This window comes from Acanthisitta chloris, unplaced genomic scaffold (genome assembly GCF_000695815.1).
Source record: "Acanthisitta chloris isolate BGI_N310 unplaced genomic scaffold, ASM69581v1 scaffold13244, whole genome shotgun sequence".
NCBI lineage: Eukaryota > Metazoa > Chordata > Aves > Passeriformes > Acanthisittidae > Acanthisitta > Acanthisitta chloris.
Genome location: NW_008667845.1, coordinates 139,812 through 157,343, shown reverse-complemented (window position 1 = coordinate 157,343; position 17,532 = coordinate 139,812). Strand labels below are relative to the sequence as shown.

The window sequence follows — 17,532 nt, the reverse complement described above, 5'->3', positions numbered from 1 at the left end:
GGTCGGCGACCGCGGGGGCTGCGTTTCGGGTGAGCCGCGTTCTAGGTAAAGTTGGAAAAGTCCCTCCTGTTGAGGCAAGTGTCGCCGAGCTCAGGCACGGGGCGATGCTGTCCACCCGTGTCGCGCGCTGCACAGGAGGAAGCGATGCCGCGTGAGGCACAGGCGACTCATTCTGAGAAGCGCCGGCTCCTCTCGCCTCCTGCCGAAGGGTTTGTTCTAAGAAAGGCTCTGAGGCAACCTCAGCCCGAGCTGTGCCAAGAGAGGCACCAGCTCTGCCCCTCGGGGAAGGGACAGCTGCTGATGGCAGGGACGGGGCTCACCTCACCCCCAGCCACTCTGAGAGCTCACCACTCCTTTCCTGCAGCTCCACGTATCCATGCCTCATAATTATGAGTGGCTGAAGGGCTAACAACACTCCCCAGAATAAATCCCTCCAGCTGCCACTGAAAGGCTGCCCAGCAGCATCATTTACAGAGTCACTGAGGCTGGAAAAGACCTCTACCACCACCAAGTCCAACCTGTGACCGATCACCACCTTGTCAACCAGACCACGACGCTGAGTGCCACATCCAGTTGTTTCCTGGACACGAGCAGGGGAAGGTGGCAGCAGCAAATTTCAGTTTCTGTCACGTGCTGTTGAAGTCAGGCCCACACAACTAATCAACAGCTCTGTGAAGTGCTTCGAAAACTCATCGGTTTGTTTGCGGCGAGATGGAACTCCCTGGGCCCTTCCTGTGCTTCCTGGAAAAAGCCCCACGTCAGGTTCTCTCTGCTGCAAAGGGCTCACCATCACTTCTTCCACACCGAGCTGCACCAGCCAGCGCTGCGCAGCGGTTTGCGTTCCCCAGTGTGTCACCCTCCATGGTTTCCAGTCAGGAACGTTCCCTGTCACCTGGCAGAGCTCCAGGAGCGAGGACAGGGCACCCACCCTGCCAGCTGCTCGGGATCCTCCCCAACCCCAGCACCTTATGCAAACATCCCATTCCCAAGAACTGGCCTGGAGCCTTTCTTCCTGCTTTCATCCACCCTTCTCTCCCAACACACAGCCAAAGGGAGACCTCTGCCTGGTCAGTCAGGATGCTAACCCCAGATTCCCAGCACGGATACCTGCCCAGGTGGTTTATCAGGGAAAACCAAGCACTGGGCCATGTGAGGTTAATGCCAGCAGCAGGAGGGTTTCCTGCAGCCCAGCACGAGGCACAGAGCTTGCACACATCCAGAGAATCATAGAATGGTGTGGGTTGGAAGGACCTTACAGCTCATCCCATCCCACCCTGCCCTGGGCAGGGACACCTCCCACCAGCCCAGGCTGCTCCAGCCCCATCCAACCTGGCCTGGAACACTCCAGGGATGGAGCAGCCACAGCTGCTCTGGGCACCCTGTGCCAGAGCCTCAGCACCCTCTGAGTAAAGAGCATCTAACGCTCTGGAGGGAAAATGAGGTTGACCAACCATTTGTCCCCGTGCAGCTCCTGGTTTGCACCTTAATGGCAATTCCAAGGGTGGGACAAGTTCCTTCGCTATCGGAACACCAAGCTCAAACCATGCCTATGACACAGTGTTCCCAGCAGCCCAAGGCCTGCTGCCAAACACACCTCTTGGCTCTTCCATGCCTCTGACATTATTTGCTGTTTAACCCTGTAATTACATTGGCTAACTCTGCCCAGGTATCTCAAGATGCAGCTTGTTGAGAAGATACCACCACATTAAGCACTGCCAGCTCCAGTTCAGATCCTGACCTTCTTGGTCCTCCTCCCCCAGTCTGCACCAGCATCATGGTGACTGGGAGCCCCAAACCCCAGACTTCTCACCTACAACCAAGTTACTTGCACAGGCTGCTCTGTCCTGCAGCTGGTTTGCTAAGTATTGATATGACCAATCTTTCCTGACTTTGCCCCGAAGTACAGGACTTCCAGGCACAAACGACACATGAGTGTAACACTTTCTCAGACTCTACTTTCATGTGTACACACCTTTCACCACTGCTGCAGTCAATAAGCCTCTTCTGAAATGCTTCAGTTTTGAAGCACCACAGCCTTGTCTTGTCACTCCTATAGGTTCTGCAGTCCAAATCCACTCTTGGCCATCTCCAGCCAAAGTTTGTTTCATATAGAGCCTCCCAGTCACCCTTCAAAGCCATCACCACCTGAGCCTTGTGCGGGCGGTGAATCCCAGACTCCTGATGAGTTCCAGAGCACAGCAACTCTCTTGGCCTTAGGAGAGGTTTCAAGTTGAACTTGCACTTCTGGAAGGATGCAATTCAACAGCGTGACACTGATGACACTTTGCTTCCCAGGAGGCTGTGTCTTGGCAGAAATCACCCTCAAACCAGGAATCAGAAACACTTTCCATTACAGCACAGAGCTCAAGACACAAAGGAAAAACCCCAACGATCTATTTAAATCTCCAGGTTTGTACACAGAGGTTAAATAGGGCAACAAAAGGTCATCTGGAGTTGGATTCGATGATCCTTGTGGGTCCCTTCCAGCTCAGGATATTCTATGATTCTATGATCTGTAGCCTTCATTTCTATTCCAAATTCCTTTAAGGATACCTGTGCCATCACTCTTATTTGTTTAAGGTTCACCTTCAAATGACAGCACAGTCAGACTCAGAACTCAACACCCTCAGTCTGGACATGAGAGCTTGGGCAACTCCTCACACCTCAGCCTCATTTTTGTAATGAGGTTGTTAATGGTGCAACTCTAGATCAAAACCCTGTGCAAATGCAGGAGCTAGTTAGGAACCTTTGTGCTAAAAACTTTCCCAAACCAGCCCGAAGCCTAAATGTTTCACTCAGCACATCTGCATGCACAACCCCCTGACAGCCATGGCTCTGATCAAGGTGCAGCTCAGGGAATGCAAGAGCTGGGCATGCAAATATTTGTCTGTGCTGTGACAGCCCATGCAGTGCCTGCAGACAGCTCTGGACTGTCACAGAACCGAGTGCCTGTGTGGTTTGCTACGTACGGAGCTGCAGAGTGAGACTTCTCACCCGTCAGAGATGCTGGTGCACAGCTGGTGGGAGCAGAGCTCTGCCAAGGCCCCTCTGACAGCTGTGCTGGTCAGGCTGCCACAGCTAAGGCAGCAAACTCCAGGAGGAATTCTCAAGGCAGGATGGGCAGATAAGACATTTAAATGAACTAATCTGCAGGGAGTTGCACCCGAGTTCACATTAGTCATTTGGGTGTGGATGTCAATGTCTGGCCAAGACGATAAGTGGATCCCCCCCCACCTCCCACACACATGGTGTTATTCAGACATCACCTGATCTTCCCTGGTGACTACAAAGCCACGCAGGAACCGGCTGCCTTTGTTCATGGGAAACACCGAAGCACTGGGCTGCCAGCCCTGCAGCACCCCCAGCATCCTGCCCAGAGAAACACCTCTCCAAAGACAGGGATCCATCCTGACCTCCTGCTGCCTGCAGGGATGGAGCCAGATAGGCAGTGCTCACTCACTGGGAAAGCTTTACAAGCACTAGGAATGAAGGAGCATCTCTGCTACCCCTAGATGTTTTCTCACATCCTGCAGCACTATCTGTGCCATCAAACCGATATTAGGAGGTGGCTCAAGGATGCATTTCCAAGAGGAGATGCTCCATGCCAAGCTGCTCAAATCCATTTGCCATCTCCTGCCATCCACGAGGTTCCCAGAGGTTCCCAGAGGTTCCAGCCTCGCCAGTGCTGGGAAGGGACTGCAGGGCAGCAGTGAGTCAGAGCAGCAGCTCGGGGTGTGTACACACTCTCAGCTTCCCCATCAGACCAACCCAGCAGCCCCATTCCCTCTTGCACCGCTCCAGCAATTCCCAGCAAAGATTCCTCAGATATCCCAAGTTTTACATCACCTCTAGCAGCAGGCACATGCTCACCTTGCTGATGAAAGGGAACATTATCCCTCTTTGCAGGGGGAGAAGCAGGAGATGAATTCCAGCTCCTATCAGCAGTCTGAGCATGCAGATACAAGCCCAGGGCAGCTTGGCTGCCCACGCCTGGGACATGAGTCTCAACCCAACCAGTCTGAGGTCACAGACCCACCAACAGCCCCACACTGGTACCACAACAGTGTGATGGGAGTCAGAGCTACAGGGGTGGAAGTTTATAGCCCCAAATCAGCACTGTCAGTACAGTGCATTGGATTTTATTTTATAGAACCCCAGAATGGTTTGGGTTGGAAGGACCTTAGAGCTCATCTTGTTCCACCCCTGCCATGGGCAGGGACAGCTCCACTAGCCCAGGGAGCTCATGTCAGATCACTGCTCTTCTTTCTAACTTTGATTTTTTTGATCAGCCTTACAGTGCTCAAAATACTCCTCAGCCTCCAACTCTGTGCCCACCTATACCTGTTGACTTCTTTCCTCATGCTGTGTTTTAACTTAACAAGCTTCTGACCATGATGAAATACAAAATTCACTGAAGAAGTCTGGTTAATCATTGATTTTCAAGGCTACAATTCCCTTTCAGGTGGGGTGAGATTCCTGCAGGGTGCAGGATGAGTGCTATGCCCAGATCCAGCTCTGCCATGCCCAGGACAGTGGGAATCCTCAAAACTGCCTTTCCACACACATTATTTTTAGGCAAGAAAACATCAAAATTCAAGATCACTCTTACAAGCTCCTGAATATTCACTAACCTGCACAAGTGAAATTGTCCAGGATTCTTTTGATACCACAGTGCTTAAAATATCTTTAAAGCACTGTACAAGCAGCACTGGATGCAACTCACAAACTGACAGAGGATATAATTTTAGTGTCCTAAATTCCTCTCTTTTTTTACTGTTCTGTGGTGTTGGAACAACCCACAAACACTAAATGGCAAAGGCAATTTTTTAAGTTGTTTTTCTTAGGTTTTTTTTTTTTTTCTTTCTGATGCCAAAAGGCAGAAATCCAAGATATTTCTCAAGATATTTTGTTGGGAGTCAGAGCACAGGTGAAACATTTGAGGTGTGTTCTGCCATCAGTATGATCTGGAGCACATGATGCTTCCTACCCTCAGCTCCTCAAAATGGGTTTAAACTGCAGCTGCAGATGGTCCCACACAGCAGCCCATGGAAGACATGCCCCATCTTTGTCACTATCCAAGATGTTAGACTGCCACCTTCAGTCTGAAATACGGGAAGAAAATCCCTTTCAAACCCAACCATGCCCTAAGGAGGCTTCCCAGGAGGATCTGGTGGCGGTGGACAAGGAGCAACCACAGGTTCCCATTGTCCCTTTGCACAAACACTGAATAATCATCACCTCCACAGGTCAACCTCAACCTTGGGAATCATGGATGAATTTAAGGCTTTTCTTTGGCTTCTTGTTCTAGGTTCATGGATTGTTGCCCAAAGAGGTTAAGGTTGTAGACTCCCCATCCCTGGAGGGTTCCAGGCCAGGTTGGATAGGGCTTGGAGCACCCTGGGCTAGTGGAAAGTGTCCCAGCCCATGGCAGGGGGTGAGGGATGAGATGAGCTTTAAGGTCCTTCCATCCCAAATCAGTCTGGAATTCTAGAAAAACAGAAGGCTTGAGTAACATGAATCAGGTCCCAAGCTACCCTTAATTCCACCTTAAGCTGAAAAAAAGCATTTCTGACTCTTACAGAAATCTTTCAAACAGGTTTGGTAGAGAAATCGATTCATCATGTTTTACACCAGATTTTCTAGGGCAGTAAAGGAAGTTTTAATGTTGAAAGGCAATGAAAACAAATTGCTTCTGATTTTCAGAGCAAGCTTGGCCAAGTGAGTCCTAAGGAGTCCATGGAGTGCTGAGAGCTCTGGAGCCAAGGAGGAGCAGGCTGAGCCCTGGGCATGACCACGTCGTGCCAGACCACGGATGTGCAACCCAAACTGACTTCCCCTTCCACGGTTACACCACGGCCCAGAGCCCTGGGGCCCTGCTGGTACTTCTCCATTTAAAACTGGCTCATAAATGCTAAAAGCACCAACTACAGGCACTCTCCAAACCTCTACCTAGAGCACATGGTTATGTAAAATTGCATCTGCATGAGACACTTGGGCTGAGCATAATTTATCTGTGTTCCCATTCCACACACAGTAATTAGCCCTTACTGACACTTAACAAATGGGAATTCTGATCAAAGTTCTCCAGTTTTTGTGTTTCATGCAAACACATTCAACGGCTAATTTTTGGTTCTTATCTAATTTGAGCTGTTCAGCTGAGATACTAATTTGCTAATAAACTGGTCGTTAACGCAAACTTTTTAGACCTAGTTTTTAAGGACTGCAAAAAAACACAACACAGAATGGTCTTTTATGAGCAAAAACACAACACGAAATTGTCTTTTGTGAGCAGAACCACTTGAGAAGTGCAGTGCTTCCCCCTGAAGCCAGGCATGCTGCAGGGGATAAATAAAGGGAGCAATATAATCAGGCAGACTGGAAAGCAGCAGTGATGCACTTGGTTATCTCACTGTGCTAATCCTCTATCAGGTGACTGCTCACAAGATTTCTTTAAGCCCTCATTACAGAGGCACAACTCCAGAACTGGGACGGACACTTTAGTGACCCCAAAGTAAAGTGTTTAACCTCTAGGAGGTCTGGGGAGATTTTACACACTGCCCAGGCCATGACAAGTCACACACAGAGGTAGGTGGGACTGCAGGCAAGTCAGCGAAGAATTCTGCTCTAAAGAGATCACTAATTGAAATGTTATAAATCAAACAGCTTTTGCTCCCCAGCCAGAAGACACACAAATTAGTGATTGGGGTTTCAGATCTAATTTCAGGGGATGTGAACCTGCAGCTTGGCAGAGATGAGGCTTTTAATTCTCTCATTAAAAGCCCTTCCAACTGGGGAGATATTAATTGCAGGTTTTTTTACAAGAATAAGCTCAAATCATATGACAACAAATCCTACAAGTCAGTTGGAGACATTTATACCAGGACAGGTTATAACCTGTCTGTTGTGCTTCAGACACTTCCACCAGCTGGAAAATCCCCTCCCTAAATGGGAGTTGAAGATAGAACAACTTCTCTTCCCCTGATCTAAAACCAGGGAGACTACCTGGCTGTCACCACTCACTGTCAGCACAGTGTTTGGGAGGTTGGGAAGCCACAGGTACACTTACTACTCATTACTAATGAGTAATTACCATCTTGACCAATGTCAGTAGGTTGTTCAGCCTAGGAAAAGCAAAACTCCAAACTCACCTTGATCATCTCTGCCACGTAACTCTCTGGGCCTGTGTATTCTGTGGAGTCTTTGACTTTCACTAGCACAATAAAGCACAAGTAGTGCCACATGTTGTGCTCCTCTTTGATGTGCTCTTCAAACGTGACAGTCTTGTTGTCAAACTTATCTCTTTCCAGACCTAGGAGAGGGACACATGTACACCCTTGAGTGTTTGCCAGCTGGGAACCAAGAAAATGAGCTCTAACAAAAAAAACTGTTTCTGCATCTGCTGCACTTCTTAAAGTCACAATCACTCTGGAATGGGCAATGAGGAACAGGGATAAACTCTGACAAAGGCCCAGGAAGAGGACAAAGAAGAGGAGAGAAGTGAAAGGAGAAAAGAAGAGAAAGAGAAAGGAGAGAAGAGGGGAAAAGAAAAGAAAGAGAAAGGAGAGGAGAGGGGAAAAGAAGGAGAAAGGAGAGAAGAGAAAGGAGAAGAGAGAGAAAGGAGAGGAGAGAAAATGAAAATAAGAAGAGGGGGAAGAAAAGAAGAAGAGGGGGAAGAAAAAGAGGCATAACAAGTACTGCTTGTATTTATTATATGCCACAGGAAGATTTTGGTGACGAGAGGTAGCAGCCCTGCATGTAACCAGTTTGCTGGATTTCATAACACATCTCCTATTTTTAGGCAAACTGATAGCAAAAGCAACATTTGCTCTGCAGCAAGTTTCCAAAGGTTACTGCTGTCAGGCTGCACGTTACACAACGTGGCAGGACATGTCAGTCAGCCAGGACACCACAGCAGCTCCATCCCATCTCCTGATGGGCACAGCTTCCACAGGCACCACTTGGGCAAAATGAGGGTTCCAAACACCTCTCCTGTTCCAACAGCAAACTTTACTTTGAGGCAGAGGAGAAACAAAGTAAAGATCTGAGGGGAAATGGTCTCCTGAGCATTCCCCATCTCTTCCTGCTGCCAAGCTCCAATGCACATGGTACCAGAGAACATCCACTGGCTGAGGAATGCAAGGAGGAACAGCCAATAATGCCAAGAGCTTTCTCCTGTGAGTCTCCCTGACTCACACAGTAACCCCTCGCTCTCAAGGGTCTCTACACTTACCACAGATAAAGCAAGTTGTTTTCAGAATCTCCTCTTTCTTCTGCTTTTCACTCCTTAAATCAGCAAAAGTGTCAATGATGACCCCAAAGATCAGGTTAAGGACAATGATGATGACCATGAAGAAGAACAACAGATCATAGATCACTCTAGCAGCAAAGAGAGGTTCCTGCAAGACACATTGTAGTTATCAACACCCCAAAAGGTGCAGATCTAACCCTTCTCCATATCCCTCCCTTGAGTCTCCACTGCTGATGCTCTCTAAGGGTAACTCACAACTCAGTAAGTGAAACTAAAGTGCAAAATCACTAAAAGGAAAGCCAAATTAGTCAGACACCAGTGTGGGATCTCCACAGAGCTGTTCTTCCTGTGTCCAAGTTTTTGGATTTCTTCACTTTCACATGAGAAAAAATTCCCCTTTCACACATGGAAATTTTTTCCCACTCCTCCTTGAAGCCTATCCAAATTAAATCCTTATATTAATCTGCTGTACATCAACAGAGCATCAGTGTTGACCATAAAGCCTTTTGCTGGAGTTGACTTGCTTCCCAGTACCCATTTCATATCTACTGCAGGCCTGAACACCCAAATATCCAACCCCATTTCCAGAACCTTCCTGCCAGTCAAGTGCCAAACCTGAAACTGAGGCTAAATGTCAGAAAATACTTTGAAACTGCAGGTAAAACAAAAAAACATTCACTGTGTCCAGGACTGCTTCTCTGGCCCCCAGCATGGGCTTGGGAGTGATCATCACACTCCCAGCACCAACCCAGCTTGGTCCCTGTCCTGTCACCCATTCCATTTGACACATCCTACCTTTCCCCAGGGATGCTCCCACAGAAACTCATGCCACTGGCTTACTACCAGCTACCACAGCATTTTCAGCTGCTACCTCACGTTCCTCACCATCTTCTACTTATTTCTCTTCTCCTGGGCCACCCCATTTCTCTTCTCCTGGGCCACCCCATTTCTCTTCTCCTGGGCCACCCCATTTCTCTTCTCCTGGGCCACCCCATTTCTCTTCTCCTGGGCCACCCCATTTCTCTTCTCCTGGGCCACCCCATTTCTCTTCTCCTGGGCCACCCCATTTCTCTTCTCCTGGGCCACCCCATTTCTCTTCTCCTGGGCCACCCCATTTCTCTTCTCCTGGGCCACCCCATTTCTCTTCTCTCGGGCCCTGTTCTGGCCAGCCCCCAAGCTAACAAAGCCCTAAAATAGAATGAGTAGAAGCCTGTGTGACCTGGCTGCTGTTTAACCTGACCCCACAGAGCTGTGGCATTGCACCAAGCGTGGTCCCCTCTCGCTGCTGTTCCTGCATGGGTTGAGTACACACACTTTCCCCAGCAGAACTAGATCCCAGCCCTACACGGTTATCACTCTTCCACCCCCAGCCAGTGATAATTTACCTCTTTGGAAGGTTTCCTGAGCACATCACCTACTCCACCCCCACTCCTGAGCCCGTGACTCAGTACAGTAACAATGCACATCAGCAGTGTCTCGCACGTATGCTCCTTGTTCTCTTCCTCCATTTCTTCGGTGAGCAGCTCTGGGAACACAGCAAGCAAAGGCACGTTTCAAAGCCAAGAGGAGTTTTAAATCATTCTCCCCATTCTCTGCTGGTTATGCTTTCTCTCTCCCCCCTTAGATTTCCAGCTCGTGGTGCAAAGCCCTGTAAGGCCCCAAAAGAATCAGAAAATGATTGGGGTTGGAAGGGATCTCTGGAGATCATCCAGTCCAACACCCCAGGGGAAGGGTCACCTAGAGCAGGTGACACAGGAACACATCCAGATTGTTTTGGAATGCCTCCAGAGAAGGAGACTCCATGCCCTCCCTGGGCAGCTGTTCCAGTGCTCTGCCACCCACCACGGAAAGTTCTTTCTCATGCTGAGGTGGAACTTGTTGTAAAACAGAACCACAGAAAAACCAGAGTTGGAAGGGACCCTAGAGGATCATCTAGTCCAGCTCCTGGCCCTGCACAGGACATCCCTGAGAATCACACCACGTGATTTTAGTTGATGCCCATTGCTCCTTGTCCTGTCGCTGGACACCACTGAGCAGAGTCTGGCACCACCCTGACACCCCTTGGAGATATCTGTATGGAGTGATGAGATCCCTCTCAGACCTTCTCTAGACTAACCAGGCCCAGCTCCTGCAGTGTCTCCTCCTAAGAGAGATGCTCCAGACCCTTCACCATCTTCGTGGCCCCTGCTGGAGCCACCATGGGCACAGGTCTCATCCCTGTCCTCCTCTCCCCACCACCAATTTTCCTTTGTGCTTAAACTGCGTGGCCCCTGCTGGAGCCACCATGGGCACAGGTCTCATCCCTGTCCTCCTCTCCCCACCACCAATTTTCCTTTGTGCTTAAACTGCTGCCCTTGGTTAAATTTTTTCCCTCCCTGCTTGCATGCACAGCTCAGATCACCAGATGCCTGTTTATACAGAATCCAAGCTTTTTGACAGCTCAGAGGACAAAGTGTTGCCTCTTCCACTCTCCCTTGGTGCCTGACAGATTGCACAGCCTTTGGGCTGCACTCAAAATGGCAACTTCCACTCCGAGCTTTCAAATGGCTAAAATATCACTGCTTGTGGAAACAGCACTTTGCTGTGAAGCTAACACACTTTTTCTGACCCTCTCTTTGCTTGGCTCAAGGCTCCAACTTCACTGCTTCACTGGCAGAACTGCTAGAATTAATTCCCTAATCTCACACACTCTCCCTGTGCCCATTAAGAGTCTCATGACTTTCACTTCACCACAAAAACACTGAGCTGATCCCACTCCCACAGGCAGCCTTGGAAAGGCCCAAATCCCTGGGCCATCCTGGAATAGCCCAAACCCAAGAGCAATGGCCAAAGAAGGGACACTGAACATCCCATACCACACGAGACTCTGGCACCAGGTTGATGGTGATACAAAAACACCTCTGGAGCTTTCCTTCCTGCAGCCAGAGTGTGGGAGCTGAACAAAGTAGCTTTTCTTGCACCAAGGCTGAATTTTAGCTTCTCAAAGAGGATGTCTGAGCCAAGCAGAGCCCTCTCCTCCTGCAGGCAAGGGCTCCTGCTCCCCTGCCCAGGGAGGCAGCACTGCCCTGTCTGTCCCTCCCAGCCAGCACCATAAATCCCCGACAAGCAAATTACATTTACTAGGAAATAAAACTGAAATATTTCAATACCCAAGTAATATCTCACTTTTTTGATCTCCAAACCTCCCCTGTCTACTTAATCCATTGAGTACTTCCTGCCATGGCATTAAAACCAGTTTCCTTAGCTTGCTAGCTGGAATAATGCTGCCCATAAACCATATCTCACAGGGCATTATCCTCTGAGATCGCATTTAATAGCCTAATGTTTTGAAATAATAAACTTTGCAAAGAGGCAAACTGCATCTCTTCCTCCTCCAATTGATGCAGAGAATTAAAGAGGATGACAGTGTTTTATCAAAGGATGGGTCAGGTCTAAGTTTCTCTGGTTTAATCACTCCACGGAACGAATGTTATTTATGTTGTTGGCCTAAATTAATCCTATTTCAACGTTGATAGTCTCATGGTAGCTTTGTTCCCAAATTTATTACGCAGGATTTTTAAAAGATATTACTATTTTTCTTTATATTGAAGGTGCTTCACCAGCAAAAGAGTGACCATTCAGGGAGTGAGTTAAGAATTCACCAGCAAATACTCACGGTCTGAGGGAATGATGGAAGAGCAGTTCTCACTGCTCCCTGCCTTGCAGACATCCGAATAGAGGAACTCTCCAGTCATGGTCTCACCTGCCTCTGTGCGGTCTGAAACCAGAAAATGGTCAGTCAAGTGCATGGTTTAATGTCTTGCAAGATGAATTCTCAGATATTAACATCCCCATCATGTTCAGTGTGTAGTTACCAGGCATTTAGAGTAGTGTCTTGTCCTGGAGGTTAGGAGGCCACAGGATTTTCTGATTTAAAGATTCAAGGGTTTTAAATTCAGCAATAAAAGGATGTTTATTTCCTAGAATCACAGAATCATTTAGGTTGGAAAAGACCTTCAAGACCATCCAGTCCAACCTGTGACCATCACCACTTGTCAGCTAGCCCAGAGTGCCACATCCAGTCATTCCTTGAACACCTCCCTCCAGGGATGGTGATTCCACCACCAACCTGGGCAGCACATTCCAATGCCTGGCAGCCCTTTCCATGAAGAAATTCCTCCTGATGTCCAACCTAAACCTCCCCTAGCACAGCCTGAGGCCATTTCCCCTTACCCTATCAATGCCCCAGGGAACAACAGTCCATTACTTTCCTCCACACAAGCCATGGGCATGAGCCACTGGGACTGACCTGGCAATAAGGTTTCGTTAGGGAGCTTGTCTACTTCCAGGATGAAGTCATCCTTGAAGAAGAGGTAGCCCACGATGGAGAACAGGTAGACCAAGATGAGTGCCAGCACAGCAGTGAGGATGATGGAACGGCCGTTGCGGGTGACGCTCTTGATGACGTTCAGCAAAGTCTCCTCTCGGTACACCAGGTCAAAGAGCTGGGGACAACCAACAGCAGATGTACTACCAGCACCACTGGTGGCATCATTTCTTGTGCCACGACCTTGGAAGAAGGAATGGAGGCAGCTGTGCCCTCCTCTTCAGCTGCACTTCATGAGCTTCAGCCCTGAGCAGCAGCTTGGGAAGACCCTGCCACAGGAGGGCAGGGAGTCCAGACACACACAGAGCTGATAACACTTACTTTTCTACAGTACTCTCTGCCCCATCAGTCTCCAAACAGCTCACTCCAAACTGCAATTAGCTCTTTCCTTGAAGTCTTACTTTACTGAGTGTGTAATTTCACACTGTTTATTGCCCAAATTCTGTGCTTCAATTTCTTTACTGATGTTTCCTTCACTTGTCACTGCTCTGGCCTGGGACAACTCACAGCAGAGCCCAGGCAGGTTGTGGCTGTGCTGGTTGACAATGACAGAACAAGTGTTTGTTACACTGGATCTACATGAATGCAGTAAATAACCAGCTCAGGTACCAGAGGATGTGGCAAACATCAAACAAAGGACAAACATAGCTTGTCCTGAATGGGATTTAAGGTTCAAAGTGACACCTTTTCTCCACCAACACTACATATACTCCTTCAGTGCTTATTCTTAGAGGTATTGTGCTGTGCAAGATGAATTCCAACCCGAAGAGAAGACACACAGATGCCCAAGATGGGACTTCACAAACACACAGACAGGAAAACATTCCAAGGGCAAAGCCAACACCTACCAAGAGGCTGTAAAAGAACTCGTGTACGAAGAGCCCCAGAGCACAGATCAGCAGGTACAGCAGGTGGTAGAGGAACTCCACATCCATGATCATGGCCTTGTACCCTCGGGTGAAGGTTCCACAGTTACCCACAAAACTCATCAGGAAAATGATTTTATTACAAACCTGAGGAAAGATGAACCATGAATCAGTTATAACATGGGGCTTTGCAGGGGGAAAAAAAAAAAAAAAAAAAGAGGATTTTTTTCGAGGCTGGAGATAGCTCCAGGATAGTATCAACAACTGCACTGAGCTGGTACAGGACAGCATTGCTCACTGTTCTTCCCTGCCCAGCTGAGACTGAGCCCAAACTCAAGCTGCACATGTCCACCACTACCTGTGCCCTGGCTGCTCCCTCCAGCTTGGTGCCAGAGGGCATCAGGCCTCAGACTTAAAGATGACAGTAAAAACACTCCCTGGTGGGAGAGAGAAAACCCTCAAGCAACCCTGTTCTAAGGACTAAGCAAGTGCTGCAGATTCCCTGTGGGATCATGCACCCAGAAACCCTCCTGTGTGCCAGCAGCACCAAGCAAAGTTGCCTTAGCATCCTGGGAACCTGCTAAATGCTACCAGTAAGCACCACCACCCCCTGACATGCATCCCTGGCTCGGAGGGACCCAGTGCTCAGGATGTGTTTTCGAGACAAGAAGTGCTGTTAAGTGATGCACTCAAAAGCAATAAAAACAAAAGCTTTGAGAAGATGCATCTTTGCTGAGCTGCTGCTGACTCAGGCAGAGAGAAACCCTTCTGGCTTCCTTGCCACGAGAGACCACAAGTATCCGGCTTTGGGCACTAACGAGGCTCTGTGGCTCAGCTCACAGCACAAGTGCTGCGTGGCAGGTTCTGCCTGGCAGGTGGGCTGCAGCCACCCTGTGGGGAGAGCACAGATCCACACAGCACCATGGAATCACTGGAAAAGACCTCTCAGAGCACTGAGTCCAACCTGTGACCCATCACCACCTTGTCAGCTAGCACAGAGCACTGAGTGCCACATCCAGTTGTTTCTTCAACACCTGCAGGGATGGTGACTCCACCACCTCCCTGGGCAGCACAGTCCAATGCCTAACAGCTCTTTCCATGAGAAATTCCTCCTCATGTCCAACCTGAACCTCCCCTGGTACAAGCTGAGGTTATGTCCTGTTGCCCTGTCCCTTGCTCCCTGGGAGCAGAGCCTGAGCCCACCTGGCTGCACCTCCTGCCAGGGAGTTGTAGAGAGTGAGGAGGTTCCCCCTGAGCTTCCTTTTCTCCAGGCTGAGCTCCCTCAGTTCTCCTCTTATGACTTACAGTGCATCCTTTGTGGATCTTACACAATCCCATCAATCCTGCAGCTCAGTCACTGAACTGAGACAGGTTTGGGTGTCTAACCATGTGCTTTAGCTCAGAGATTTCTTCCCATTTCTGGCTGGGGTGGGAGCTGTTTCTACACCAAGAGAAACCTCAGAGCTGTCTGCAGCCTGGGGAAGCAGGATGAAATGAACAACAGCAAAGCACTTGTGCTAGGAACAGCCCAGGGAGGGAATTACTCCTCCCACCAGTCCCACCACAATGTCCTGGGCTATTTTTGCCTGACGACTTCACGAGCAGGTAAAGAAACCCTTACATAAGGTGCAAGAGAACGTCAGGAGAGCCCACTCTGTTCTTACATTGAATGCACCCAGCAGGAACAAGGTAGGCTGCAGCCCAACGGAGAAGATGAGGCGCAGGATGGTGGAGGCGATCAGGGCGCGGATGCCGTGGGGCTTGGGCAGGGCGATGACGATGGCCAGGGAGATCAGCATGGCTGTCCACAGCAAACCAGACAAGTGGGGCTCCAGGGTTCCTGTGGGACAGGGAAACCAAACCCCTTTCAGTGCTGTACAACCAAACAATGCCCTTTGTCTTATCTCTGCTGGAGCATCTTCAAGCCTCATGTTCGGTCATTACTGACTCCAGAGCGGCAAGAGCAACATCCCAACGCCTTCAGGAGAGCCTAATGACAAACTTGTTACTGAAGCAATATGGAAATGATGAGTATTCTAGGATTCTCCATTCCCAGGTTCATTACTTGCACACCTGAGTGCTGCAAGGAGAAACCTTTTGCTGACGTGTCCTGTGGAGGCACTGACTGGGCAGGTGAGGACAGACCTCACACTACTCCACGCCTGGAGCCACAGCAGAGTCTCCTAATATACTTTTGGTCAAACCCTTGTACCAGTTTTTGTCATCTCTTGCTATTCCTGGCTCTATTTAGACTGTCCCATGAGACTGGCTGCTTACATAACACCGAGCCCGTGCAGCTAAAAATACACTTCCCTGAAAGAGCCATAAAACAGATTCAGCTGAAAACACCATTTGCCCTGGGTTTGTGCAGAACGTGAGACACCTTAAAACTGGCATAAAAATGTTTTGTCTTCAAGCAACTAGTTCCCCAACAGACCAAAAGACAAGACCCCCCCCCCAGATCTCACAGCACTCCACAGCCTTCCTGAAAGCACATCAGAGAACTTCACTCTTCCTGGCAAGAACCTCACCGAGGTTTTTTCCTCCCCCTCCCAAACTCATGTGGCTTAGGAAACATTACTCTCATCTGACTACCACGAGTAGCCATGTAATTTTGTTCCAAATCACTGCAGATTAATAGAGACAGCAGAGGATAGATGGAAATTAAAACTTAATAAGCATCAAGTTGAACAGCTGTTTCTGCTGTCTGAAGGGAGTTTGGGATCCTGGAGCAGCACTCGGAGCTGCCACACAGCATGAGGTGCAGGGCTTGGAATGGAGTCACCACGTGGGAAAGATACACAGCACTCAGAGGGAGAGAGGAAAACAGGAGCAGCTCATGTGGGAATGGCTCGGGAATCGCTGGGAGAGGCAGATCCTCAGGGATCCTGCCTGCACCTGCACAGGTGTCCAAGTGTCCCAGCTACCCCAGAGCTGGACACAGCCTGGGAATAATTTGCTTTCAGGAGCTGCAGCAGTTCCAGCAAGCCTGGAAAAACACCTGGAGTTAACAAAGCCCTCGGGTGTTGCCTGAACACCCACCTGGGCCTGGCCCAGAACCCTCAGGAGCACATGGAGGGCAAGGCCAAGACCTCAGCTCGACCCAGGACTGCAGGAGAGAGCAGGGCTCAGGCTCCTCTGTCCTTCCCAGGGACACAGCAGGGCTGGGAACACGCTGGGAGCAGTGTCCTTGCCCTCAGCACATGAAGCCAAGGGTTGGTCACTCATCAACTGTCTACACCCAACCTGATGCCAAAGCCTTGCTGGGAGCACGTGGAGTCATTACACCACAGGCAGGAGGAACGTGCAGCCAGTAGGAAGTTCTCCCCTCTCTGGAATTCTCACCATTCCAGCACTGAATTCCAGGCATCCAGTCTTGTTTCTGCTCCTCAAGTCAGAAGTTTTACAGCTTCTGCTACTGTCAGATGCTCATCAGCTGCTCAGTTCACCGTGTCTGAGCAATTCAAGACACCGACAACTTCCCCCAAACAGTCTGTTTGGAAGAGTCTTTTCTTTTTTTTTTGAAGCTAAATATAAGATACACATGTATTTATTTGTTTTACTTTTGTGATTCTAACTAGCAGAAGAAGAGATTTTATCAAAATGTTACCTGATAAATAAAGAATTTCAAATATTCAGGGTAGGGCATCTCCAAGATGCCAAACCATCCCCCCCCAGCCTTGCAGCTCACAATCTCAACCAACTCATTTAACCAGCAGCTTTCCTGGCAGAACTAAGTACAGCCCTTTTAACTTGTGATCTCTGAAAAATCAGTTGCTCTTTAGGCTCCCTAACCCTTCCAGCCAGCTGCTGGCCAGGACAGACCCAGGCAGCCCCTGCTGTGCTGACACGGGGTGTGATGCAGAGGTGCACCAGCCAAACCCACAGCCTGGTGGGTAAGAGGTAAAACTATGCTCTTCCCTCTCTCAGGAACACTGGATTTTGGTCTCAAATGTCCTTCTGACAGGCTCTATCAGGATGTAAAACCTCTAAACACAAGGAAAAGGCTCCTATGTAGACATTCCCTTCACACCACCACAGCCTGATAGTAA

At 49.2% G+C, this 17,532-nt stretch overlaps 1 protein-coding gene across 1 annotated transcript in view; it reads right to left on the bottom strand.

Annotated features, from left to right (window-relative positions):
• LOC103800315 (inositol 1,4,5-trisphosphate receptor type 1-like) overlaps positions 1-17,532 on the bottom strand; it is a 147,359-nt gene that overhangs the window by 3,486 nt on the left and 126,341 nt on the right. Inside the window, 7 exon segments of the mRNA XM_009072691.1 lie at positions 7,149-7,309; positions 8,231-8,396; positions 9,634-9,773; positions 11,904-11,996; positions 12,537-12,732; positions 13,463-13,627; positions 15,145-15,320. Coding sequence (XP_009070939.1) covers positions 7,149-7,309; positions 8,231-8,396; positions 9,634-9,773; positions 11,904-11,996; positions 12,537-12,732; positions 13,463-13,627; positions 15,145-15,320 — 1,097 coding nt within the window.